This window comes from Tenrec ecaudatus, chromosome 12 (genome assembly GCF_050624435.1).
Source record: "Tenrec ecaudatus isolate mTenEca1 chromosome 12, mTenEca1.hap1, whole genome shotgun sequence".
In the NCBI taxonomy this organism is placed as follows: Eukaryota; Metazoa; Chordata; class Mammalia; order Afrosoricida; family Tenrecidae; genus Tenrec; species Tenrec ecaudatus.
The window spans coordinates 13102691-13127416 of record NC_134541.1 but is presented as its reverse complement, the minus strand read 5'-3'; the positions used below and the strand labels follow the sequence as shown (position 1 = coordinate 13127416).

Sequence of the window (24726 nt, the reverse complement as noted above, 5' to 3'; positions counted from 1 at the left end):
GGAAAAATGTGGGAAAATGACACAGACCCGGCTCAGGCTGGATTCTGCTTTCACTACCTTGACTTTCAGACTGCTAGCTCCAGCCCCGGCTTGTGCCCGCATTCCTGTGTGCTACGGTGATCTGGTCCAGTAAAAGAAAGCATTTTTCCCTAAGAGTTGGAATGCTGACTGCCAGCATTCCTCATGGTGCGGCACGTCGTCCCAGGGCTAGAGGAGGAGATTGTACAGAAAGGTCAGTTTTGCTCTGGGCGGGACTTCTCAGGACCGTGATGACAATGGTGTGCTGCTTTGACAGCTGCCTGTGGCTGGCCTAGCCCCCTGCCCTCAGATGGCCGCATGCTGCCCCTGCTGGCCCAGCACAAAGGGCTCTGTAGCAGCGGCACTGCAGGGGCAAAGTGGGCAGCAGACCCTCTGAAAGGGGTCGGCCTGTGTAAAGGGGTCCAGGCAGGGGTTTCTGAGGAAGTGGCATTGACTGAACTGTGAGGAAAAGGTGAGGGGGTATTTTCGGGTACAGAGGGGCTATCTGGCAGGGTCGCAGACAAAACTGGAAAATGCAGCTCCTTCTAACAACTGCCCCAGTTGGTGCTGAAACAAAACCTGGAAGCTTTCCCAGCCAGAGCAGGGGAGAGGCTCTCTCATAAGGCCAACCCCACCGAGACGTACCCACACTCACAGTAGGAACAGGCACCGGTGCTTCTGGGCACGCCGCGGCCTCCAGCCGCTAGTTGTAAAGATGGCCAAAAGAGGCCTTGTGCCGTCCTGTCTGTTTCCCATCCTTTCTGCCTAAAAGTCTAAAGGTGCTATTGAAGTGGTTCACAGCTTCTCTTAGAGAATTGGGGTGGCGGGGGGAACTTTCAGTTCAGTGTTTCCCACCTTATTTTCTTACTCGTACAGGAAGACTAACCTGTTGGTTGGCATGGCATCCCTTCCGATTCACAGAGATCCCATAGGCAGAGTAGAACTGCCCCAGCGGGGTTCCCTAGGCTGTAATCTTTCCCACAGTGCTGCTGGCGGTTTGAACCACTGACCTCTTGGTTCGTGGCAGAGCACTAAACCACTGCACTACCAGGGCTGTTTCTAAGAAGCCTAAATGTGTGTCTGGAGAGAGCTCAGGACTGGAGGAAGCAACATGGTGGGACTTGGATCGGAGGAGATTTAATGAGCATAGCCCCTGATGTGAACGGTGTCCTGGTTTTCTCTTTGAGGATAAAACTAGCCACGGAACATAATGGCATCTGACCTTTCAGAGGTGTTCTGCTGTCATGAAAAGGAAGTCCTGTCCATTCTTCTGCCTCCCGGAGCCACCCTTAGCTGGGGTCCCAGCTCCCTCCTCTCCAAGTAGCTCACTTCAGACCTGACCTCAGGCTGTAGCCTCTGTTTCAGGTTTTCTCCCAGGTGTCTTCCACGGAGCACACGCACGGACTCCCCAGGGCCAGCAGAGGAAAGGCCTGCTCCTCACCTTGGTTCACCAGACACCCGCTGCTCCCTGCCTGCTTCTCTAGCTGTGTCCTGCCACTGTCTCGGCTGTGACTCCCGCTCCCCACCCACCCCCACTTCTCTGACCCGTGTCCTTGACGGGCTCCAGAGTGCACCCCATGTGCGGGGCCCTGCCCGCTCTCCTCTGCATGTGATGGGCCCTCTACCTGGCCGCCTCATTTCATCGCCTGGGGCACTCCGCCTTGTCGTGAGCTGAAACCCAGCCCCTAGCCCATCAAGACGCCCTTTCAGCTTGAGGGAGAACCAGTGTCTGCACAGCCCTTTGCCTGCCACCCAGTGGCCATCAGTGCATGCCTTGTTAGGCACCCAAATGAGGCTCTGGGACGCTCCCTGAGGGCAGTCACAGCGCGCCTGTCTCTGAGCCAGCAAACAGGAATGGCGGTGGCTGTGTGCAGTCGGTGAGCAGTTACTTGTGGGGCTGGCTAGCCAGCCGGCCGGCAGGACAAATAAATGAACACACACACTCACAGGAAATGGTCTCAATCTCTGTAACATCATAACTCCTGTCTCTTTTTGACTTCCTAGCACAGCTGAAGGCTTAACCAGGAAAAACATGTCAGATGTCAGTGGGTGGCAGACGTTTTTACAAGCCCTTGGCTACTTCCTCAAAATGTTCTTCGGCTCGGCAGCTCTCGGCACTCTCACGGGCTTAATTTCCGCATTAATATCCTTTTCATGTGACAGAACCACCAGGACACAGGCCTGGCAGCGTAGATGGTCCTTGACCCATGTGCCCCACTCGCCACCTTCAGTCCCTGGACCGGCTGACTGGTCAGGGCTTTCCTCGGAGAAGAGTGGGAGTGGTATGCTCGGTTTTGGCTTTGGAACACGTTAGTGGAAACTCAAAGTTTCTTCGTTTAACGTGAAGGACTCTCCCCGGCTTTAAAAGTGTGTGCCTTGTTGGCTGTCAACCTTGGTTCTGAGGGGCTCTCAGTTCCCAGACCGAGAACCTCGGTCATGCGACGGCCACGGCAGCCCCTCCCTTTCACACTCTGAAAATTGGGAGTTAGTTTTCTCCGAAAATGTCAAGTTGAGAAAATGGTGATCACACCAAAGTGGGTATCTGGCAGGGCTGGAGAAGGAACTTTGGAAAGGCAGCTCCTTCCCACTGACTTGCCGAGTTTGATACTGAACAAACCTGGGAGCTTTCCCAGCTAGAGCAGGGGAGAGGCTCCCTCTTAAGGCCAACCCCACTGAGACAGACCCGCACTTACAATAGGAACTGGGAGCCACCGCCTTTGGCCAAAAGAGGCTCTGTGCCATCCTGCTCCGTTTCCCAAAAACCTTGCTGTCCAGAAGCCTAATGGTGCTATTGAATTGGCTCACAGCTTCTCTTACAGTACCGATCAACAGAATGGGAGAATGGGGGGTGGGGGGAAAGGACAGTTTCCAGTTCAGCATTTGCCACCCTATTTTACTTGCCCTTTTCAAAGGAAGGGAAAGGATCACCTATTTGAATGAAGCGAATTCAGCGGGCAGGCGAAGAAGACACTTGAACGAGTGGCTTGTTCTCTCCTTTCAAGGGCTTGCGTGCGGCCGTCTCCAAGAACAGGAAAGGGCTCTTTGATGGGGCCTTGTGCCCTGCCCCCAGCCCCAGAGTTCTAGAAACAGGTTGGCGGGTGCCCACTAGTGACTTCCTGCTGAGGAAAGCCAGGTGCCTGGCAGGGGGACTGTCCACTCCCGGTTTCCAAGCCAGCATTTCTAAGGAGTTGATCCCCCCTCCCCATTTTTAACTGAGGAGGTGACATCTCCAGAGCAGAGTCCCTGCCGAGTGGCGTCAGGCTCCCAACAAAGAAGAGCTGGTGGTGACGCGTTTTCAGCCATCATCTTGGGTCCTGACACCTCCTGTCCCCACTGTTTCCCCTGGAGACCAGAAGGCAGCAGTCCTGTGCCCTCCGTAGTCTCTCGTCAGCTGTCCCTAGCGTCTCTCTCCTTGACCACGGCATTCACGTGTTGAAGCACATTGACCTGAGGAAGACGCCCTCCTTGGAGTTTGGCATGATGATCATTTTTGCGTATCTTCCGTATGGCCTCGCAGAAGGGATCTCCCTCTCGGGTAAGTGGCAGTTGGGGGGTGGGGGGTGTTGTCCTGCCTGGTGAAGGAGGTTCTATCAGGCCGTTTCTAGTCCCAGGAAGCAGAGACCCAGAAGAGCTTAAGCCTTAGGGGGCTCTGTTGGCTCTTTAAGGAAGCATCTGGATTCAGGCCTGGTGGGGTCCAGACATTCAAAACCGTGTCTGTCATTGACGACACTCCCACCCCCGCCCATCAGTCTGAGGAGGGAGGGACTGGGAAGGTCCTTATTTTACTAGTGAGGAACCCAAAGTTCAGGGAGACCAAGTCAGTGGTCCGTGGTCACAGCTGCAAGGGATGGACCTGGCATTCCAGCTAGTTCATGCTTCCCCACTCCACCCTCCAGTGCCGCCGCTCCCCAGCGGACTGAGGGCCTTGCACAGGACAAGCGAAGATACCCAAATCGGGGCTGGGGAGGGAGGGGCCACTCAAAGAGTCATGGTTCCTGGGTACCCCACCCCAATCATTCACCCCACCCTTGTTTGCCAGCCTTGGCTCAGCTGGTCTTCAGTCTTCCTGCCCACAGTCGACAGTTTCTCTGGTTTGTTGAGTGGTGAGGGCAGCGGCCTGAAACAGAAGGGATGTGGAGCTTGGACTCTTCTCCAACAGGGAGGGAGGGAGCCGCGCTGAACAGGGAGCTGACCTTCCATGTTTGACCCCTTCCCGTCGGTGAAGAACAGCAACAAAAGAAACCAAACTCACTGCCATCGAGTCAGTGTGACTCCTGTGAGTCTGTGCAGTCACGGGGTAGAACTGCCCCTGTGGGTTGCCAAGACTGTAAATCTTTACCGGAGCGAAAAGCCTCCTCTGCAGAGCAAGCTGGAGGGCCCACACTGCTGAGTGGGGTTACCTTGTGGGCTCGTAACCTACTACACCACAGGGCAGAACCTTGTTCTGGGCAGTGAGATTTTGATCTCTGCTATGCGATTTTATATAAAGTTGGTTGAGGGCTAATCTACCTACAGTCAGTGCACTCATCCTAAGTTGCACTTCTGACACAGGTACAGTCATGTGACTGCCACCACAGTCAAGAGGTAAACATTTCCCTCCCCTAAACATTCCCTTGTCCCTGTGCTGCATCTCAGCCCTACCTGCCCTGACCCCCACTTCTCGGTGTTCAGTTACTGTAGTTTGCACGTTCCCCAAAGCCGGATAAATGGCAATCTTGTAGCACACAGCCTCAGCATCTGATCCCTCTCACTCACTTGTATTCTTGCACGTACCTCTAGTTACAGACATTTTTCAAATACCGCGACACTCGCCCCTTCACCAGTCAGTGGACTTCGGGTTATTTCCGGATTTCAGCTGTGAACATGTGTGCATTTGTTTTCCGTAGCCTGGAGTAAATGCTAGGCGTGAGGTAGCTAGGTCATAGGATAAGGAAAAACTGCCAGCTCTGGTCCAAAGGGCCTATGCCGTTTGGCATTCATCCCCCCCGGCCGGAATGTCCGAGGGAGTGCCGATGTTCCTCATCCTCCCGGCGCTGCTTTTCCCCTCTGTGTAAGCCAGCTGTCCTGATGGAATGCCGTGATACTGTGCTTCCGAGTGCCTCTCGTTACGGTCGGTTGGTGGTTTGTTGAGCTGCTTGGGTGGGTGGACGGCTGATGCTTGTACGGAGTTCTCGTCAAATGGAATACATTCTTGCCCAGTCCTGAAACTGCTGCCGCCGTCGTTTGCTCCCTCCTCTCCTGTGGACACTCTAGGTCCTCCCATTGCAGTCGCACCCTAGCGCTCCACAGCATACTCAGTCCCCAGTTTCTCCACATCCGCGCCAGCACTGGTGTTCAGTTTTGTTGTCTAAGGGCCACCCTGGGGGAGGGAAGTGCCTTGCCCTGGGGGCTTGTTTCACGTCTCCCTGAGCGCAGATGGTGTCGAGCCTTTTTCTCCTGTGCTTGTGGGCCCTTCGTGCACCTCCCTGGTGGAAGTGGCTGTGCAAGTGCTTCATCAGCTCTAAATGGCCATGTTGGAGCTTTGTGGTGTGGGGCCCTGAGAGTTCTGGAAAGTACTCTCCTGTACGAGTCCTCCTCTTCGGTGGGCTCCCCTTTCATTGCTTGACAATAATGCTCTTGGATTCACAGGTTGGTTGGTTTGTAAATGTGATGGCGTCCAGCGCACCCATGTTTTTCTTGTGTGGCTCGGGCTCTTGGTGCTGTTTCTAGGGACCCATCGACAAAGACTTCCTCCGATGTTTTCTCCTGGGGTTTTTAGGGCTGTCGCTCTTACAACATTCCAAGTCAACTTTTGTGTATGAAGTGAGCTAGGAGGCCAGCCTGGCGCTTTTGTGCGTGGAAATCCTCTGGCCCCGTGCTGTGCCTGGAAGAGACTGGATTGGGAGTTTTAGATTGTTAAGCACGAGATTTGCTTGTGTTCCTTTGGAGAGCTCTGGTCTCTGTTGTTAGAAGCTGTTGAATCCTCTCCGGGCTCATTTATTAGCTTTGTTGGGCATGCCCAGAGTAGTCCAAGACTTCTACACCGACTTGCTCGGTGACTGTGCCCTTCCGATGACCCTCCCCTGGCCCCAGTGTCCTGCGAGGTCATTACAGGCTGTGGGAACACAAACTCCCTTTGCCAGACCAGAGTGTGGGGAATTGCTTGGCCAATTTCCTTTTGAGTGGCTCTTCCTCAGGATTTTTATCCCACACGTGTGTGGACTCAGTGCTCACAGGTTCAGGGAGATTCGCTTGCTCTTCTCAGCCTTGGCCTCCTGCAGCTGGAACCCATCCCTCAGTCTGTCTCAGCAAGACAGACCGCCCAGCTCTGTGTTGGTTTCCCTTCCCTGAGCCTCAGCCTCCAGGGTTCCGGTGGGTCCCCTTCTGTTGGGCATCTCCAGGCAACCCTGCGTGGTGGCTAGTGTGGGGAAACTGTCTTGTTCCATCGCTTCTTCCGGTTTTGTTGTTGCTTGTGGCAGGATGGGGTCCTTCATGGGCCAAGTGGAAGGCCCAGCTGGTGCTCAGATGACGGGGTTGGGTGTTCTCTTCCCACGTCTCACCACCTCCGTCACGTCAGGGGCGCTGTGGGCAGATCCCGCTCGCAGGGAGCCCAGGGCAGCTGGCCAGTCTCCGCTCCCTGAGCGAGTGAGTAAGCAAGTGAGCACCCTCTGTACACCTCAGGGTTTTGTTGGGCTTAAATCCCAAACCAGGTCATCGCCAGGGCAGTTTCATTCAGTAGCTGCATCCAGTTCCCTTTTGTCTGTACTGAGTTGTGGTGCTCACATATATATCTACTTGTGAGTCACTGGGCTAGCCTCACTTTTGTCACTTCATGTTTTTCTGAACTCTGAGGTGAAGCTACATCTGGTGGCGAAGGCCCACCGAGAGCATGTTGCTGGTCCTGTCCTGAGACTGTCCCTTTCCTTGGGGACCGTGGCTGTACCTGCTGGGGGCGCCCCGGAGTGCACACAGGCACGCAGGCTCCCAGAGGGACGAGGACAAAGATGGGAGAGCATGGTGCTCTTGCTGCCTTTGTGTGTCCCCTGCCCCCGTCTTCTGATGGTCACAGGAGGCTGGGCACCCCCTCCCTGTGACTCACTCACCTGAAACCACATGCTCGAGACACCGTGGTGATGAACTGAGGCTGTGGAACCGGACAGACGCAGGTCTGGGTCCCAGCCCCGCCTCTTTGGCTACAGGACCTCCGGCAACAGACCTAACCACTTCTTCCTATACAGTAGAGCCCGTGAAAGTGCCAGCCTAGTGTGCAGGCGCACAGGCACTGGTGTGGGGAAGACTCGGCAGGGGCAGCAGTGCCTGGCGTGCCACCAGGGTGACCACATCCCCTCGGGCACCTGCCCTGGTTGCCCCTTTCGTTCTAGCTTAGTAACTTAGCAACACTGCCTTTCACCCTGAAAATGTCCCGATTTTAGAAAACAGAAAATTCTCGATCATCTCCCGAATTCTTGCCCAGCAGGCGTTGCCTCTTCTCAGAATCATTGTTCAGGTTGTACCGGCTGAGTCCTTTATAAAGGGGCTGTGAGGGCCACTTTGCCCCTGGCTCAGAGGACTCGCTGTGTCCCCACTCCATCCTGGCCCTGTGCAGACACCGCTTTATAAACACAGGGGCCGGCGGGCAGTGGCTATCGAGTGGAGGACAGAGGACAGGACGTGTGGGGACAGAGGATGAGTGTGCATGACATCAGAAGCTTGGGACGAGACTGGCAGGTCCCCCGGGGAGTGGCGCAGGCAGTGGTAAGCACACCGTGTCGTGGTTGGCATCTGCTTCTGTCGTGACACGGCAACTAGAAGGGGACTTTAGATAAGTTTACACATAAAGTTAAAGAAGTTACAAGGTGGCATAGTGGTTGCAGGTTGGGCCGATAACTGATGGGCCAGCAGTTCTAAACCACCAGTCACCCCTAAAGAGAGAGACAAGGCTTTCTATTCTCGTAAAGAGTTGGTCTGGGAACCCCCTGGGCCCGAGTCCAGGGTCGCCCGAGTCGGTGGGTGTGTTTATTTTAGAGACAAGGATGCACTCCCACCCTCCTCCCCTCCAGAAGGCTGAACATTTGACTCTGTTGTTGCCTGCTTGCCCGAGTGACTGTGCCTTCTTCAAAAGCTAGACACGTCAGGAATGCCTCCTAACAGGACAGTTTTTAAATGCCCAGGTTGCCCGGGGACCCTTCTGTGGTGTCGGTGGCCTATTCCATGGCAGCTGCAGTGGAAGAAGGTGGATTGGGGATGGAGATGTTTTCTCTGCTCGGGGAGGGCATGGAGGGCAGACCCTGGAGCTGTTCCTCAGACTTCTGGACCCACGACTGCCCCTGACTCTCTCCTTTGACCCCCAGAACTTGAGAGGTGCCCTAACCTCCAGACAGGCCTGGGGGGCGTGATAGTGTGTGCTTGGCTAGATGTTCATTTCTAGCACCAGTAGGTCCAGGGCACAAGTGAGAGCGTGGTCCCAACTCAGCACCCAGAGGGGGTGTGCATCTATCCAGGAACATCCCAGCACTTGAGCTGGCTGCTATCATTGAGAGCTGGGAGGTGGCCCATGAGAAACGTACTCTGGCATCTCTTAAAAAAACAGAAATAAGACTGGTCAGCCTTAGGCCTCCAATCCCACAGGTGGCTGCCCACCAAGGAGCCTTCATCCCCGTCCACCACCTAGGGCAGCAGAGCAAGTGGCCAGTCCGTCCCTCTGTGCCAGCCTCTCTGGCGAAGTACAGGACAGGACTGGAGAGGGGCAGTCGGTCGGTTCAGGGCCACCCAGCCGTCCAGGAAGCTGCCAGAGAGAGGCCCTGGACCTTCCTCTGAAGCCCCCGGGAGAACCACAGGCCGCAGTCCCTTCTTCACGTTTGTAAAACACTTGCTCCCCGAGTGAAGAAGGGTGAGGTGTTAGTTGGTGCCTCGTGATGGTGCTGGCCTACTGTTCACATCTGTGCTCTTGGTCCCCATGTCCCCCCCAGGCATTATGGCCATCCTGTTCTCCGGCATCGTCATGTCCCACTACACACACCACAACCTCTCCCCGGTCACCCAGATCCTGATGCAGCAGACCCTGCGGAGTGTGGCCTTCATGTGTGGTGAGTGCTGCCCCGGCGGGGCTCACCTTCCCTCCTCGCCTCCCGTAGGAGTCAGCCAGGGCTTCTAGCAGGCACCTGAAATCCTCACTCTCGTCCTCTGTCTGCTCCTCTTAACCGTGACCCCTGAGGCTGTAGACAGACGCCTCCAGTTCTAAGACCAGAGCCAAGAAGAACGACAAGTTAGGAACATTTGAGGTGCGTGCATTTTTCGAGTGGTAGAGTAACAATCCCAAAAAATGTAGTCTATGGGTGGGGGTAGAAAGAAGCCTGGGGAACGTTGGGTTAACTGAAGCGGAATGAGTTTATCAGCGGGAAGGTTGTGCGTGTGCCTTTCTGAGGACTTGGTGAGACCATTTCCCAAACCTGTCTACAGGCCCTACCTGTGTTCACAAGAGCATCTTGAAGGGCCTAGCTTGGAGAACCCCCGTTACCTGAGCGCACTCCCCTCCTGCGCACACGTGTGCACAGGCACTTGTTCCCTCGTTCAGACCTGGGCGTGGAGGAGCCACCCGCACACTGTCTCTTTAAGCTGGTCCCAAAGTGACTAGGTCCTCGCTATGGGCATCAGTGTCCCCTGGCATCGCAGGGGGATCTGCCCAGTTCTGAAGCGCTAGCTCCCTGCTGTTGTGTCCAGGGGGCAGGCCACACAGAGGTTTCGGCCCCACCTGCAGACAGGGAAGCTGAGGCGTTGGAGTCGAATTGCCTACCCACGGTCCCCTAACCAAGGGACACCGCTGGAAGCCGTCTCTTCATGCCTGGTCACGTGGGTATCTCGTCAGAGCACGGCCCTCAGAAAGCCACAGCTAATGGAACTCAGACTTTCTGGCGCCACAGAAGCTGGAGGGTGCCCCCAAACCTGAAACCTTGACAGTGTCTTTGTAAACCAGACAAGTCTGGCCTAACTAGTTAAACAAAGTCTGCCTTGAGCACTGTGCTCTCTGAGGAACGTCTCTCGGGGATCAAATTGACCACATCCGACTGGCAAGACGAGCTAGGACACTTGGGAGGAGAGAGGTTTAGACCGCTCAGACGAGGAGCATGGGTGAAGATGTCATCGTGGCCACTGGATTCTGCACACAGACATGTTCTGTGGGGCATCTCAACACAGCAAACACATTACGAACGAAGGAAACAAACCAGGCCTAGCGATTCTGACCCTCACCATGAAAAGAATGTAAAGCAAAAGGTGCATCAGACATTTACCCACCAGATTGGCGCAGTCTGAGTTTGACGATATCCCCTCCCGCCAGGGTGTGTGCACAGCGGGTCGTGCGGATGGGAGTGTGTGCTGGCACCATCCCGAATCGGGCAGGTGGGAGGTTCTTGGTACCATCTGTCTGAACTGGCTCTTTCACCCCAACTCCCCCCATCAGGAATCTTCCCTTGGTCTGAGCTACTTGTGGTGGTGATAGCAGAACCAGGCACAAGCTGAAAGTCCTTTCACTGAGGATGGGTAAATTGTCCAGGGCGTAGAGACGCCTCCTGGGAAACCCCTACGGCCCCTCTGACAGTGCTCAGACACATGTATTAGCTAAGAGACAAGCTCAGGGAGAGACGGGAGTTCGTGGTCCAGCGTCTGCACTTTGGTTCAAAGGACTCACTGCTGTCCAGTCAGTCGGACTCCCAGGCACCCGGTGGGACAGGTTCCGAGACTGTGACTCGGTGTGGGAACAGAAAGCCGCCTGTTTGCACCGCAGAGCGCCTGGTAGTTTCTGACTGCTGACCTTGGTCACAGTTAGCCCAACCCGTGACCCTAATTAACAGTGCCATCACGGCTCCTCGTTAAAAAGACAGACATTTGCAAAACAGCCGCTTTACCGTTTTATGGTGATGGCCTACTTTAAAATGCGATCTTTGCCCCTCTCTAGTTACTTAGGATGTCACCATTTGAGCAGGGAGCGTGGCATCAGAAACGTACAAGGTGCGCTTCTTAAAATCCACCTGTGACTCCTACAGCAAAGTGGAATCCACCAGACTGTCGCTTGCAGCCCGAGCCAAGAACTGGACATGTTCGCTCCTCCAGAAAGTTACATTCATGTCACTCCTGGGCGGGAGCCCCGCTCTGAGCCTGGCAGGCGTGTGTCTTCCCTCACTGCGCACTCCGACTGGCAAGAAAGCTGGTAACAGCCCTCAATGGGCAGATCGCTGTCGCCGCCATCTTCCCTGGGCAGCTGGCATTTGCTTACCTAAGTCGCCTTCAGCCAGGAGGTTCTAAAGAGCAGAGGAGAGGGTCCCAGTACACTGGTTGCAAGATTTTCAGAAAATAAGCCAAGTGTTGTGGTGGATTCCAACTTCCTTCGGAATGCTTACCTGCTTAACAACGTCATGCCCTATTTGGGGGGTGGGGGGGTGGCACAGGTGGCAGGGTCTGCATAATACATATTCTTTGTTTCAGAAACGTGTGTGTTCGCCTTTCTTGGCCTGTCCATTTTCAGTTTCCCTCACAAGTTTGAAATTTCCTTTGTCATCTGGTGCATAGTAAGTATTTGCCTTGTTTTTTTTTATTTAAATTACTTACTTGTAGGTTGATAATCACATGTTCTTGATTCATTTCTGTAACTGCTTCCTGTTCAGAGTCAACAGATACATAGACCTTCTGCTCAACCTGAGTTTGTTGGGGGGGATCATACACATATAAACGTGGAGGGGAGGGGAAGAAGGGAATGAGTGAACGGAGAGCCCTCGGAAAGGATTCTTGTTGGCTTTTAATTTTCCAGTGTGCTGGTACGTTGGGATCTGCTTTGATGTGTGCACGCCTCCTGTGTTTTCATGTTAGATGAGTCTTGTCATGGGTCATCTCATGTCAGAGAATCATGCACAGAAACAAAGATAATGCGTCTGCGCAAAACCGCCAACTGTGGGACAGATCGCGCTTTCCCACCCTTTGGGACAACTCATAATGAGCTCGCTTGGTTTTCACTGCTCTGCTCCCCTGCCCCCCTCAGTGCGTCTCCATGTGACCTTGGGCACGTGTTGACAGTGAAGACTGGCAGGCCCTTGCCTGCACCCCAGACCCACCCAGGGGACTCATCCCAGAGACAGACCTTCCCACTCCGGAAAGACTGAATCGGAATGATCATTGTAACTGAACACACACACACACACACACACACGTCAGAACCACCTGGGGGCCTTGTTAAAGTGTTGCTTCTGGCTCCCTCTCTCTGGGGTGGAAAGGCAAATTGTTGGCAGGGGGTCGAGCCAGAAGGACCCCCTGGAATCTCTGCTCAGATGCCTCTCATGATCAAAGTCTGGGAGACAGTGTTCTAAGTGGACTGGGGGGTGCGGGAACAGACAGGATTAAAGTAGACCTTTGAGAAGGGACAAGGAGTCGCATTGGCAGTAGAGAAACGTGTCTGGGGACTGGGATGGAGAGAAAATGAATGAGGCCCTGCCTGGGCTCTCTGGCATCTTATTGGCCCGAGGCCCCCCGGAATGGCTGTTGATTGTGGTGTGCGCAGGCCTCTGGTCTGCGTTCCTCCCTCAGCCTCCTTTTTACTGCCTCCCAGCTCTGTCCCTGCTGTTGACACATGGCTGCAGAGCCTCCCTTTCTCCTGGATCTCCTTGGGATCTACTTTCCCTTCAGACCCTCTGCAGATTGCAGGTGCTGGCAGGGCAGGCGGCTGTGAGTGAGAACTGCCTGGGTGACAGTGGCTCAGAGGCGCACCTTGTCTTGCCAAGATATCGTCATTCATCCTCAGTCGGCTCTTAGGGCCCCGGCCCCGTGAGCAGACCCGACTCTTGGAAGGAACCGTGTTGTACCGACCACAACAGACAGCGAGGCCGACCTGTGGGGGTGTGGGCAGCCTGAAGCAGGGAAAAGCAAGAAATCCTGAGGAAAATCTGGACACATCCCCCCCTCAGTCCCCAACAGCTCCTTGTCAGTTGTCCCCATTCTCTGTCTGTCCTCCAAACTCAGGTTTCGGGATGAGCCACCCGCAGCAAGTGTCATGGTCTTCAGAGGGGTCCCAGGGTGGGAGGAGCCCCAGGTAGCCATTCCAGAAACTTGGGTGTGGGCTTGGGTTCCAGGGCGTCTCAGCCTGGGGCTGGGAGGAAAGTAAACCCAACAGTGACTCGTCCACTCCTCGTCGCACCAGTGGCACCGCGGGCAGCAGTGTGGGCTCTGGGTCTGAGCCACTTCCTGCCTGGGCCGTCCTGAAAGGAAACTTCACGTCCATCTCCAGTCTTTGTCTATCAACTGGGGACAAGCATACATAGCTTCCTGAGAGCGCTGCGGGGATTGAAATTCACAAGATGGTGTCTGCACAGCGCTCCGCACAGCCGCAGGCAGAGACGTCACAGATTGTTACTCACTAGGTCTCCCCAGGCAGCCAAGCCCGCTCCATCCATGCCCAGAGAGCGCGCACAGGCACATGAGGCTTCTCAAATGGTCCCCGTCAGAGAAACGAAGGAGGATTAATTTAATGGTCCTTAAGAATCCCCTTGGATCATCTGCATGAAACTTGACCTGAAGCCTTCTCTTGCTAAGCCTTTCTCGGTCGTCCTCAGGGGCTGCTCTCGCAGAATCTCCACAGTGGGGCCTCAGACAGACGCCGTCCCTCCCTGGAGGGACCAGACGTCTGAAACCAGGGCACCAACCTTGGAAAGCTTTCTCTCCGTTGGCTCTGGGGGAAAGCCCTCGCCTCTTGTGATCCCTGCTCCCTGGAGCGTGCCCTTTTTCCCCATCTCTGCTGCCTTCTCTCTACCTAATAGCTCAAAGGTGGTTGGCTTAAAACACACACCCCTACACTCATGCTGTCCCACAGCGTGACAGCAGACAGGCTTCCGGACTAGAGCCATAGCCCCTGGGAGAGGGGTTACGAGTTGCACGTATTGACCACAGTCGCCTATTTAAGTCACCAAGGCCATGGCCAGCCACTGGCAAGGCAAGGATGGGGCCTTTTAGCCCCCATCTGGCATGTGCCATGTGCTCAGTGAGCAGCGTCTACCAGTGCACAGAGAGCCCCGGCGGAGCAGTAACACCTGCCCTGTCCCTTCAGAGCTGGCCCCTTGAGGATGATTAGCACAGCCCCATCCCAGGGTGAAGCAGGTGGACTGTGAATTAGTCTCAGGAGTGTGGGCCGCTTGGCCTTGGCCTTCGTTTCCTGCCATCGCCAGAGCACTCAGTGAGTACTTTTAGCACTGTCGGGCGACCCAGTAACGTGAAGCACAGACTGACTCGTGCATCTGCCAAGATCAGTCTCATGGTGCTTCTCCACACCCAGGTTCTGCTTCCCGGTCTGCTGGCATCTCTCTCCCCCCTGACCTCACAGTCCCTCCCTGTAGATTGAATCAAAGCCTTCTTTCAGACGCACAGTCCGACAGGGGTGGCATCCCCAGTCAGCCAGATAAGAATAGGCTGACTTGTGCTTCCCTAGTAATTTTTGTTGGGCAGTTTCATGTGTTTCTGCCACTTCAAGTGCAGCTGTCCAGGACAGAGTAGTAAGTGAGCCCGCATTTACCGCCGCGTGCACTGGGAAACCCACGCTGGTGTGGTCCAGCCCCTGTACCGGCTGCAGCTTGAAGAGCTTTCCGTCTGAGGCTGGCTGTGTCGCTGTCCCCAGGTGCTCGTCCTGTTTGGCAGAGCGGTGAACATTTTCCCTCTTTCCTACCTCCTGAATTTCTTCCGGGATCATAAAATCACTCCGAAGATGATGTTCATCATGTGGTTTAGTGGTAAGTGCCATCTCAAATAAACACATAGAGCCCGGGAAGGGATACACACTCCACCGCATTCCACACGCCTTCTGGAGGAGCCCTTCCACAACAGATTCGCACATGAACCCCAAACAGCGAGGACGCCTCCTTCCCCAGCCGCTCCCGTATCCAGATGTGAAGTCTCAGAAACCTAAGGAGCGGGCTTTGTGTGGGCTGGTTCATGATAAGCAAAGCTGCCCTGGTAGCACAGAGGTGAAGCACTGGGCTGCTGACCACGGGGTCAGTGGTTTGAACCCACCACCAGCCACGCAGAGGCAGGAAGATGTACAGTCGTGGCCGCCCAGGGGGGCAGTTCTAGGCTGTCCTGCGGGACCACTGTGAGGGGTACTCGCCTGCTTGGTCCCCATCCAGCAGGCCCTGGGCTAGGCCTGGCAGGCAACAACCCTCACAGCAGTGTGAGGGGTACTCGCCTGCTTGGCCCCCATCCAGCAGGCCCTGGGCTAGGCCTGGCAGGCAACAACCCTCACAGCAGGCCTCTTCCAGGGGGATGGACCCCGGCTTCCAAAGGGAGCGGGCTTGCTTTGAGCCCTGGCTGTCTCCGTGGTCTGAGGGTGTAGCCTGGACTGCTCAGAGCAGCCAGGGGCATGTGTGCGTGTGACCCTTTCCTGCTCCGTGCTGGACAGGGCCGATTTGACCCGTCAGGCAGCTCTGCCGCTCTGAAGGCCGCTGCCTGTGTGGGAGTTTCCGGGTGGGAAGGGTTGCTGAAAGCTTTGGCGCTTGGAGACCCGCATCCGTAGGTAACTTTACTTGTGAGCAATATGCGACAGTTCTCCAGGCTTTCCGTTTCAGTATTATAATTTAAAGTATTTCCACATGGGTTGGGGTATAAGAGCATGCTTTCTAAAGCTGTTCTCTCCAGCAGCAGATCTGTAAATTTGTCTCCAATGTATCTTCTCTTTGAAAGCTTTTTATTTTCTTTGCCAATGAAGAAAAAAATTGTGTGTGTTTCCCAATTCCTAAATTGTTTTTCTTCTGTGAAGAGCAGCAAGGGCTCCTGGTTGGAATGCTGGTCTCCTGCCCCCACCCCACTCCCAGGCTGAACTGAGGCTTCAGCTGAGATGCCCAGCATGTATTTTTCGGCCGGCCAGCCAGCCAGCCTGGCCTTTCCAAACAGATGCCAACGCAGTCTCCCAGGCTCCCTGGGAGCACCAAGAGGGCAGGGCTGGGACTGCCCTGCTGCTGTTCTGAGCCCAGCAGCACTGTGCAGTGAGAGTTGATGGTGCATTCGAAGCCTCTTGCCCTGCCAGGGTACAGTCAATCCTGGGGAGGCACCCACTTCCCTGGGTGAGCTGCTTGGCTCTGGCCGGGTGCTGGATCCACCCAGCCTCAGTGCCTCAGGTGTACTCAAGTGGAGAATCATCATGCCTGCTTTGTAAGATCACCTGTGAAGGTCGTGTGCGATTAGGCATGTAAAGCATTCAGCATGGGGTCTGCTACAGCATTGCTGCCACTGCTGCTGCTCACAGGCACACACACACATGCCTACACCCCTTCTGCCCCTCACATGGGAGGGTGGGGTTGGTGCACACACACACACCCCACTGCTACTTCTAACATGGGAGGGTGGGGTTAGTTAGCACACGCACACAAGTGCTGAGGTGAGTTGCAGCCAGCCCCACTTCTCTGCAGCCAGCCTTTCTCCCAGCCTAGAGCCTCGTGGGTGAGTCCAGGCTCACAGTGGGGCCCCGTGTGCCCGCAGGCCTGCGGGGAGCCATTCCCTATGCGCTGAGCCTGCACTTGGACCTGGAGCCGCTGGAGAAGCGGCAGCTCATCGGCACCACCACCATCGTCATCGTACTCTTCACCATCCTGCTGCTGGGCGGCAGCACCATGCCGCTCATCCGCCTCGTGGACATCGAGGACACCAAGGCGCGCCGCAGGAACAGGAAGGACGTCAACCTCAGCAAGACAGAGAAGATGGCGAGTGGGGGTGGGGGTGGGGGGTAGGGCTGGAGCCAAGAAAGCCATGGGTGGTGGGCACCCAGTTCATCTGGGGCTCGGGGGGCTCAGAGCCAACTCTTCCCCTGCCGGGAGCCCTCAGGCCCCAGGAGTAGAAGGTCTGAGGGGACAGGACCTGTAGTGACTGGGGTCCCCAAGAAGTGCCTTCCATTGAACACAGGCAAGGGCATGATTAGGGCCTAGCTGGGACTGATTGGAGTTGAGGCTTGTCGTCCCACCCATTTCTCCCAGCTGCCCTGCCACCTGCAGCCCCCACGTGCTGGGCCAGGCCCTCACCTGCCTGCCTGCTGCACACCTGGGCACTCCCACAGTGCATCTCAGTCACTCGAGATCATTGGTGGTGTCGGTCGTGATTGAGAGCACAGAGCTCCTCAGCCAGAAGAGGCTGAGAGGAAGGGGTGTGAGCTTTCTGACAAGAGACACTGCTGACACTCAGCCAGCCCGGCCCACGGGCAGCGCAGCGGTGGCTGGACAGAGCCCTAGGCTCACCCTCCAGGCCTGTCCCCACAGATCTGCCTCCTGTCGGAAGCATATGTGCGCGCACGCGCACACACACACACACAGAGAGCAGCCCCCAAACCCTGCTGTACCATAGCTCGAGCCTCAAGCCCCCGGTTGGGTCATCTGGCCCACCTGACTGCTGGGCCACCACAGTGACCAGCTGGCCGCCAGTAGGACCTGGCTTCTGAGTCGCCAGGTGCTGCCTCCGTCTGCTGTGGGTCTTGCAGTCCCGTCAGGCAGAGCAAGGAGGCTCTGTTGAGCCCTGCTGTCACTCTGAACGAGTGGCTACTGTTAGCTGTCTTCTGGGCTGCTGGCACTTGGACTGCCTCCAGTCACCCCAACAACCTGCTGCAAGTAGGGGTCCCTCCATCCCCAGTTTTGCAGACCAGAGAGCTGACCGGTGGCAGTCAGAACAAGGCTGCTGAGCCCCGCACCAGCCGTGTCCTGTGTCAGTGGTTGCTGAGTGAGGCCCCTGGGCCAACAGCATCCCAGGAAACTGGCCAGAAATGCAGTGGGCCCCGCCCCACCGACAGAATCAGACCTTGTGGGTGGGCCCCACAGTCTGTTCCCATGATGAGCCTGGCATAGGCCAGAAGTCACCCTGCCTCCCCTGCCCACCTCAACACCGCCCCGCCCCCCGCCCCCCAGTGGAGAGCCACCTAGAAAGGACTACAGCAAGCATTCACAGCAGAGAGGTGGGGCGTGGAGGCCTGGGCCCAGTCTTCACACCCAGTCATCTCACCCCTGCCTGCTTCCACCCCTGCAGGGCCTTGATCTTCAAACACCCCGCTCAGAGGGGACACCAGTGCTGGTTGAGCCAAGGGTCTGAGAGGCCTGCCCCTGGGAAAGGGCTGGTAGAAAGTGGCCAGGCCTGGCTTCGAGCTAGAGGCCCTGCAGAACTCTGCCGTCGGCGGCACCCAAACGAAGCATGGGGGGTGGGGTTGATGGCGGGGCCAATTCCCAATTCCAGGAGCATGGTGCCTGCCAGGAGACTGCCTCCTCTGAGCAGCAGAAGTGGGGAGGCAGAGGCCAGAGCACTGGCGGCTGATGCCTGACACCTGCCAACCCCCCTCAGGGCAACACTGTGGAGGCGGAGCACCTGTCAGAGCTCACGGAGGAGGAGTACGAGGCCCACTACATCCGGCGGCAGGACCTCAAAGGCTTCATGTGGCTGGACGTGAAGTACCTGAACCCCTTCTTCACCCGGAGGCTCACCCAGGAGGTGGGTGCTTTCCCTGACTGCCCTGTTCAGTGCTGGGGAAAGGGCGCCTGCTCTCGAGGCACAGCGTGCTTCTCCTGGTGACCCACTAGGATGTGGGTCCCAGGGCTCTCCAGCCTAGCCAGGGCCCTGGGCCTGGTGGTCTGTCCCTCTGGGTGTCAGTGACTGATGTCCCTTGCAGGGACAGGGCCAAACTAGGGCAAGCTTAGCTCAGATGCTTAGCCTACCTTGGGTGGAAGCAAGGGGGTAACGTTGCCTCCCTGGCTGCTGGCAGTCAGAGCACATTGTCAGCACTATCCCAGCTGCCATCTCCCCACCCACTGGTGGCTTCCATTAATTCTCCCAACAGCCCATGCTACCCAGAGAGGTGAGGGAGTCCCCCGAGGTCACACTGCCAAACTGAGGCTGAGCCCTTCTGGTACTAGAAGCGTGCTCCTGAGGCCACACCACCCTGCCGCCCAGGCTCAACTTCTTAACGACCCCCGGCACCTCATAGATCTGTCTCTCACACTCGCACTCTTACACCACACCCACACACCCTCCCTCTCCAGGCCTCCCCCCTGCCTAGGCACTGCCCCCCGGACACTAATTGTGTCTCTTGCCCCAGGACCTCCACCATGGACGCATCCAGATGAAAACCCTCACCAACAAGTGGTACGAGGAGGTGCGCCAGGGCCCCTCGGGCTCTGAGGACGACGAGCAGGAGCTGCTCTGACCCACGGTCGCCGGGGCCACAGGCTGCCCCCCACCACCCTCCCGCTCCCAAGAGGGGTGCGTGCTGCCCTTGGACAGCCAGCCTGCAAGGACCACGGGAGGCAGCCTCTGCCCAGAGGGACAGCACCAGTGAGGGAAGGCCACGGGCCCCCAGGCCTGTGGAGTCAGGGGCTTCTGATGCCAGCGCCCCCTCCCCATCCTTACCAGGTCAGGTTGGTCTCTGCTCTCAGCATCACCTCGCACGCAGCCCACAGATTGGGGCGACCCCGACCCAGGTCAGACGCTGCCTTCGGCTTCTGTGTGGGTGCTGGGGTGCAGAGAGGAAGAGTCCCTCCGCAGTGCCACCAGGGCACCTCCCTGTGGGAACAAGCTGGGAGGGGCGCAGAAACCTCGAGCCCTCACACTCCCAAGGACGACAACAGAGTGGCTTTTCCAACTCTGTCGGACTGGCTCGCCAAGTGGCAGCCTTTCTCTGTGAATCTGTGAAGGCTCATCCTGGCTTAACCCAGGGCGCATGGCAGACTGGCATTTTCTAGAACCTACTGGAGGAGAGCGCCTGGCCCGTGGGGTCAGAGCGCCCTCTAGAGGGAAATGCCAGCGCTACAGCACTCCTGCAGGTCTGAGCTGCTCTCAATCCAGTTCACATTCTTGCACGTTTATGTGGTAGTGCGTGCCCGTGCCCAGCCATCACACACCTCTACCACTGCCCCCTAAACACACACACACACGATTGTCCCCTGTCCAAGTGTTCTTGATTATTCAGCTGTCTACCATTGGCCTGCCGCCACCGCCTCGGTTCATTGGGGTTTCCTTCATCGTCCTCCTCTGCCCCATTAGCTGCTGTCTGGTACCCGGCCATCTGCAGACTGGAGCCCAGCTCAACAAGGCGCTGGGCAGAGGTCAGCCCTGGGACAGTGGCCATGCCTGCTGCCCCCCTCCCTCCCACGTGTACACCCCATCCCCAACCCCGCGCCTCAGGGACCTGAAGTCATAATTGGGTCTCCACCAGGTCCTCTCAGAAGAAAGAAGTGGGGGAAGAACCCCATCGCAGGGGATCCAGGTGGGTTTGGGGGCAGGGGCAGAGTCTGCCCGGTAGGAGGCCTGTCCTCGGGATTGTTCTCCCACAGGCCAGTTCAGGAGCCACTTGCTGTTGGGATGATCTCAGAGATGGAAGTGGCCTTGAAAATTCACTAGCTTGTTAGGTTTGTGTCCCCCTTATATCTTGGCCAGGGTCTGGGGTGCTGCCAGGTGTCACTGTGGGCTGGGCTTTGCTGTGGGCACCTTCCTAGAGGCCTCTTCTGCCCTCTGCTGGCCAAGTGCGGACTCAGCAGCAGGTAGGAGGGTTTCTTTAAAGGTTTGCAAGGAAAGGCCTCAGCAACTTATTTTGCTGGTGGATTTCTAAAATCTGACTGCAGATCCAAACTGGTTGCCATCCACCGTCAGCATGCCCAGGAAATCTGTCATGTGAGGGCCGCCATCGACTCAGGCTAGGCCGTGGGAGGGGTTCTAGCGCACAGTAAGGGTGAGGCAGCCTGCTGGGGAGCTGAAGGGCGTGGAGAAGCCACTCGGCCTTTGGGAAAGCTGGCCTCTTTACCACAGCAGTCCTGTGACTTGGAACCCCTGGAGTAGCATTCTGTCGTCTGGCTGTTGAAGGTGTGTGGCCTCACACTGACTGCCCACAGGGCCAGGCTGGGTAGCTCAGACACCCAGCCCAGGGGCAAAACAACACCCAACTCTCCCCCAAACCTGCCAGGCTCTGCATTTGGGAGTGCTACCCGCGCCAGCTGGCCCTGACTGGCTGGCAGGTGGCAGGCAGGTCCTGTGTGCCAAGCAGAATGCAGGGCTGGGGCATGGGGTTCCTCCTCCACCTACATCAGGGTACCATCAGCAGGGTTTGACCACACAGAATCAGAATCCAGGCCCACGCTTCCGTGGGGTTTGGCACCTGGCACAGCCTGAGTGCAGTGGGACTGGCGAGGCACCTGCTCTAAGCTGGTCCCCAGCAGGGGCTCTGAGAGCCCTAGTTCTGCCTAGGAGGTCTTCAAAGGCAGTAGGGAGGCCCAGCTGCCACCCCCACCCCTGCCTCTCCCCCTGCGCCTCAGGCTCTCTGCTGGCAGGAAAGGCAAAGGGAATCTGACAGAGCCCGCCAAGAACCCAGTCTCCATAGCCCAGGCAGCTGGCTGAGGCAAACATGACCTCGCCCGATGTTTGCAGCCTTTCCTGCCCCCCACCATCATCTCACCCACTCCCCATCATCCCCTGCAGGGGACACCGCTGCAGGTGCCTGTGTGCAGGTCTCAGGTCTGCTGGGGGTGGAGGTTGTGGACAATGCAGATGCATGTAGATGGGCCCTCAGGAAAGCCGTTAGCCCTGAGGCAGCTCCTTACCGGGCAGGTGACTGTCCTCAGTTATACCAAAGGACTTGTCACTTCCTGCCGACATGGCTCCCGCAGAACTTGACCTGTCCACAAGGTCAGTCAGAACCTTTCTGGGTATTTTGTTTGTTTGTCAGAGGAGAGGATTGTTTACAGTACTGTTTTACGGACCTGTAAGCAGGCGTGCCCCCCTTGGCCTGTGAGCTGGAGTCGGGACATGACTGCGGACACAGTCACTCTGAATCTGGAGAGCTTTCAGAACTGGAAGGAACAGTCGTGCCACTGGGTATTTATGTATTTATTTAGGAATAAAAGTGAACGTTCAGAACCGCCCGTCTCTATCTTCTCACTGGTAAGAGCTGCAGTGCCCGTGAGGCACGAGCGCTGACGAGTTCCCAGGGCACCTTGCACAGGCCAGCTGAGAGGGCAACCCCAGCAACATGCATTGACGAGAAGCCCGGCTGTGGGTCAGCAGGCTTGGGAGGAGCACTTGAGATCAAGCAGAGGGGCTCGGGGCAGTACCCACCTGTGTCTGGCCCCTGCTGGAAGGGCCAGCCCTCAGCCCCTGGGGACCTGCCCACTGGACCCACAGGGCTGCACCATCCAATGACCGGGGCATTGATTTGTTGAGAGCCCATGCTCCCAGAAGATGTCTGGAGCTGCTCGCAGTAACACAGAAAAGGCACAGGCAGTCAAAGTAAAAGCAGCAAGGCCCCATCCTGCCCCAGGCACCCTCCAGGGCTGCCTCCCCTTCCACAGCCAACGCAGGAAGCGCACAGCCTGCTTGCCTGCCTGCCTTTCCACAGGTGGGTCAGTAGGAGCAGGAGGAGGGGACCCAGGGCTGGGTGAAGATGGGCCACTCTGCTTCCAGCGCCGTGTGTGGTGTGCATGTTCATTAACCAACAATTCCCAAATAGCTCCGTCCATGTCTGGTCTGCCTTCCTAGTTTACTTTGATGCCACATCACAGGTTCTTCAGGAGAACACACTGCCCACGGGAGCCAGTGGCCCATGTTCACTTGAGAGGCCAGGGCTCCAAGAAACTGCAGGACAATGACACAGACTTGAGGGGGTGTTGGGGGTGCTGGCAACGAGGGAGGCTAGGGTCAGGGATGATGGAAGTTGGCCTGCCACAGAGGGAACTGGGTACTTTCACACACATCCATCTTCCCAGCTCCGAGAGCCTCGTGGAAAGTGCTAGCGAGGGAGGAGGGTTTTCCTAAGGCCAGGAAGTCTGGAGAGGGTCACTGATGAGTCAGCCCATAGGGGAGCTAGGGGGAAAATGGCCACGTGATCCTTGACCTTAGTCTGGCTGGTGGAGCAGGCCCTCTGGGACACCCCGTCTACACACGCACGCGCACGCAAACACTTAAGTAAATTAATTCATTTTTCTAAAAATTAAAAACCTAAGACCTTCCTTCAGAGCCCAGAAAGACACAGCCTGGGGCTGAGACCAGGGCTGTAGGCTCTCCGTTTTCAATAGGTAAGAAGCAATGGGTGCCCTTGAATTAGGGCTGAATTTGTGAGCACTCAGTTTGCAGGTCACTGTGGCTTACATTTCATCCATTTTCAAGTCTCCGCATACGTTCAAGCCTCCGTTGAATTCCTTCTGACCCTGAACCAGCAGTCTCAATGGCTCTGCTCTCAGACAGTGGACTACTGCCAGGGGAAAACCACCAGGGTCTGGGGACTTGCCAGAGAGTTCCCCTAGTGAGAAGGGTGCTAGGGTCCCATGGTCGTCACTCCTGACTGGTCAGAGGGCCTTGGACCAATCTTCTAAGCTCTTGTCTAACATCATGCGTGTGTCCCAGTCATGGTCTCATTCCCGGGTTGTGGCGGTCTCGCCTGCCACATGACCTCTTGTTCAGCTGTCAGTCATGCTTTCGTGGCAGTTTATTGCCTTCCACCTGGGGCCGACTTTCTGGAAATCCTGGGACACAATGAAGACCCCGTGCCAATGGTCTCCCTCCTCCAGGGGATAGTCTTTCGTGCCTTTGCCCTGTTAAGATTTAATATCTTCCTTAAATCCTATTTGAGATTTGGGGTCTTTTGTCCCCTGAAACACCTAGAACAGGGTGTGCCATGTAAAGTCTGCCCACCCCCTCCAGCCAGTTCCCTCCCCACCCCTCCAGCAGCTGCCCCCCGGCATGGTTTTCCTTTTAACGGTCTTTCTGGGGTCATTCCCCATAGCCAGCAGCTACAGGGCCGTCCTTGGGGGACACGGCGGGCACCTGTCTCCAGGCTCCTGCTTTCCAAGTGATGCTGTGAGGCCCTCGGAGCACCGAGTGCTGCCATGCTTGCCCTAGAGGCGGGGCGGCTGGACCACACTGCTCTGAGCAGCAGTTTGCCAGGGTTTATGCCCAGGCCAGCAGGGCCTGGCAGTAGGGGTCCGCCAGAATCTTTCAGGGGTGGTTCACAGGAGGCATGCTAGTCAAGGCCCCATTTTAAAGATGGCAAAACGGGGGTCCACGAAATTGTCTTCCCACCCTGATGGGCTTTCTGCAGAGGCAGCTGGGGAGAATTCCCAGCCAGCATTTGCCTCAGACCCCTTTCTGAGATGTACTATGTGACCTCCTCCTGTCACTGTGAGGCCACTGAAAAGCCAGAACCCAGGCCACCTGAGTCCTGGTCCAGCTCAGACTGTTACCCCGCTCAGCAGGTACCTCCCTTCTCTGGCCTCAACAGCCTTTCTTGTTGATCAAAGGCAATCTCAACGGTAGAGGGCCAGCTGGTGGGCAGTGGGAGGGTCCTCTTAATGGCTATTCATGGGCCTGCCGGAGAGCAGGCTGGCCTCTGCCAACCCTCCCTGCTCAGGGAGGCCACACAGGAAACCCTGGATTTTGCCCTCAGTCTAGACAGACCTGGTTCTCTTCATCCAAACATGAGTCGGGAAGACACTGGGTCATTGGTTATCAACCAAACGTGCACACACAAATACACCCTGGGTTGACTATGGCAGGGTCCACGTGTTCAAACTTTCCAGAGGTCGGCATGGTGACCTGACAGCCTATCAAATGCTGGGACCCGTTTGGGTGTAGCAGTCCCACTCGGGAGCCGACTCTGAGGGCAAGATGACAGGTATGTAAAGCCTGACTCCAAAATGGTTACCCTGGCAGCCCATGGAAACGGTGGAAAATAGAGAGCATCTCTGCCCGTCC

General features: G+C 56.6%; 1 protein-coding gene across 1 annotated transcript in view; it reads left to right on the top strand.

Moving 5' to 3' along the window:
* Positions 1-21891, top strand: part of SLC9A8 (solute carrier family 9 member A8) — a 56772-nt gene extending 34881 nt beyond the window's left edge. Inside the window, exons 9-16 of the mRNA XM_075528576.1 lie at positions 2023-2161; positions 3448-3553; positions 8967-9083; positions 11479-11561; positions 14648-14759; positions 16501-16721; positions 18337-18483; positions 19088-21891. Coding sequence (XP_075384691.1) covers positions 2023-2161; positions 3448-3553; positions 8967-9083; positions 11479-11561; positions 14648-14759; positions 16501-16721; positions 18337-18483; positions 19088-19195 — 1033 coding nt within the window. The 3' untranslated portion in view covers positions 19196-21891. The remainder of the gene's footprint in view (positions 1-2022; positions 2162-3447; positions 3554-8966; positions 9084-11478; positions 11562-14647; positions 14760-16500; positions 16722-18336; positions 18484-19087) is intronic.
* The last annotated feature ends 2835 nt before the right edge of the window (positions 21892-24726 follow it).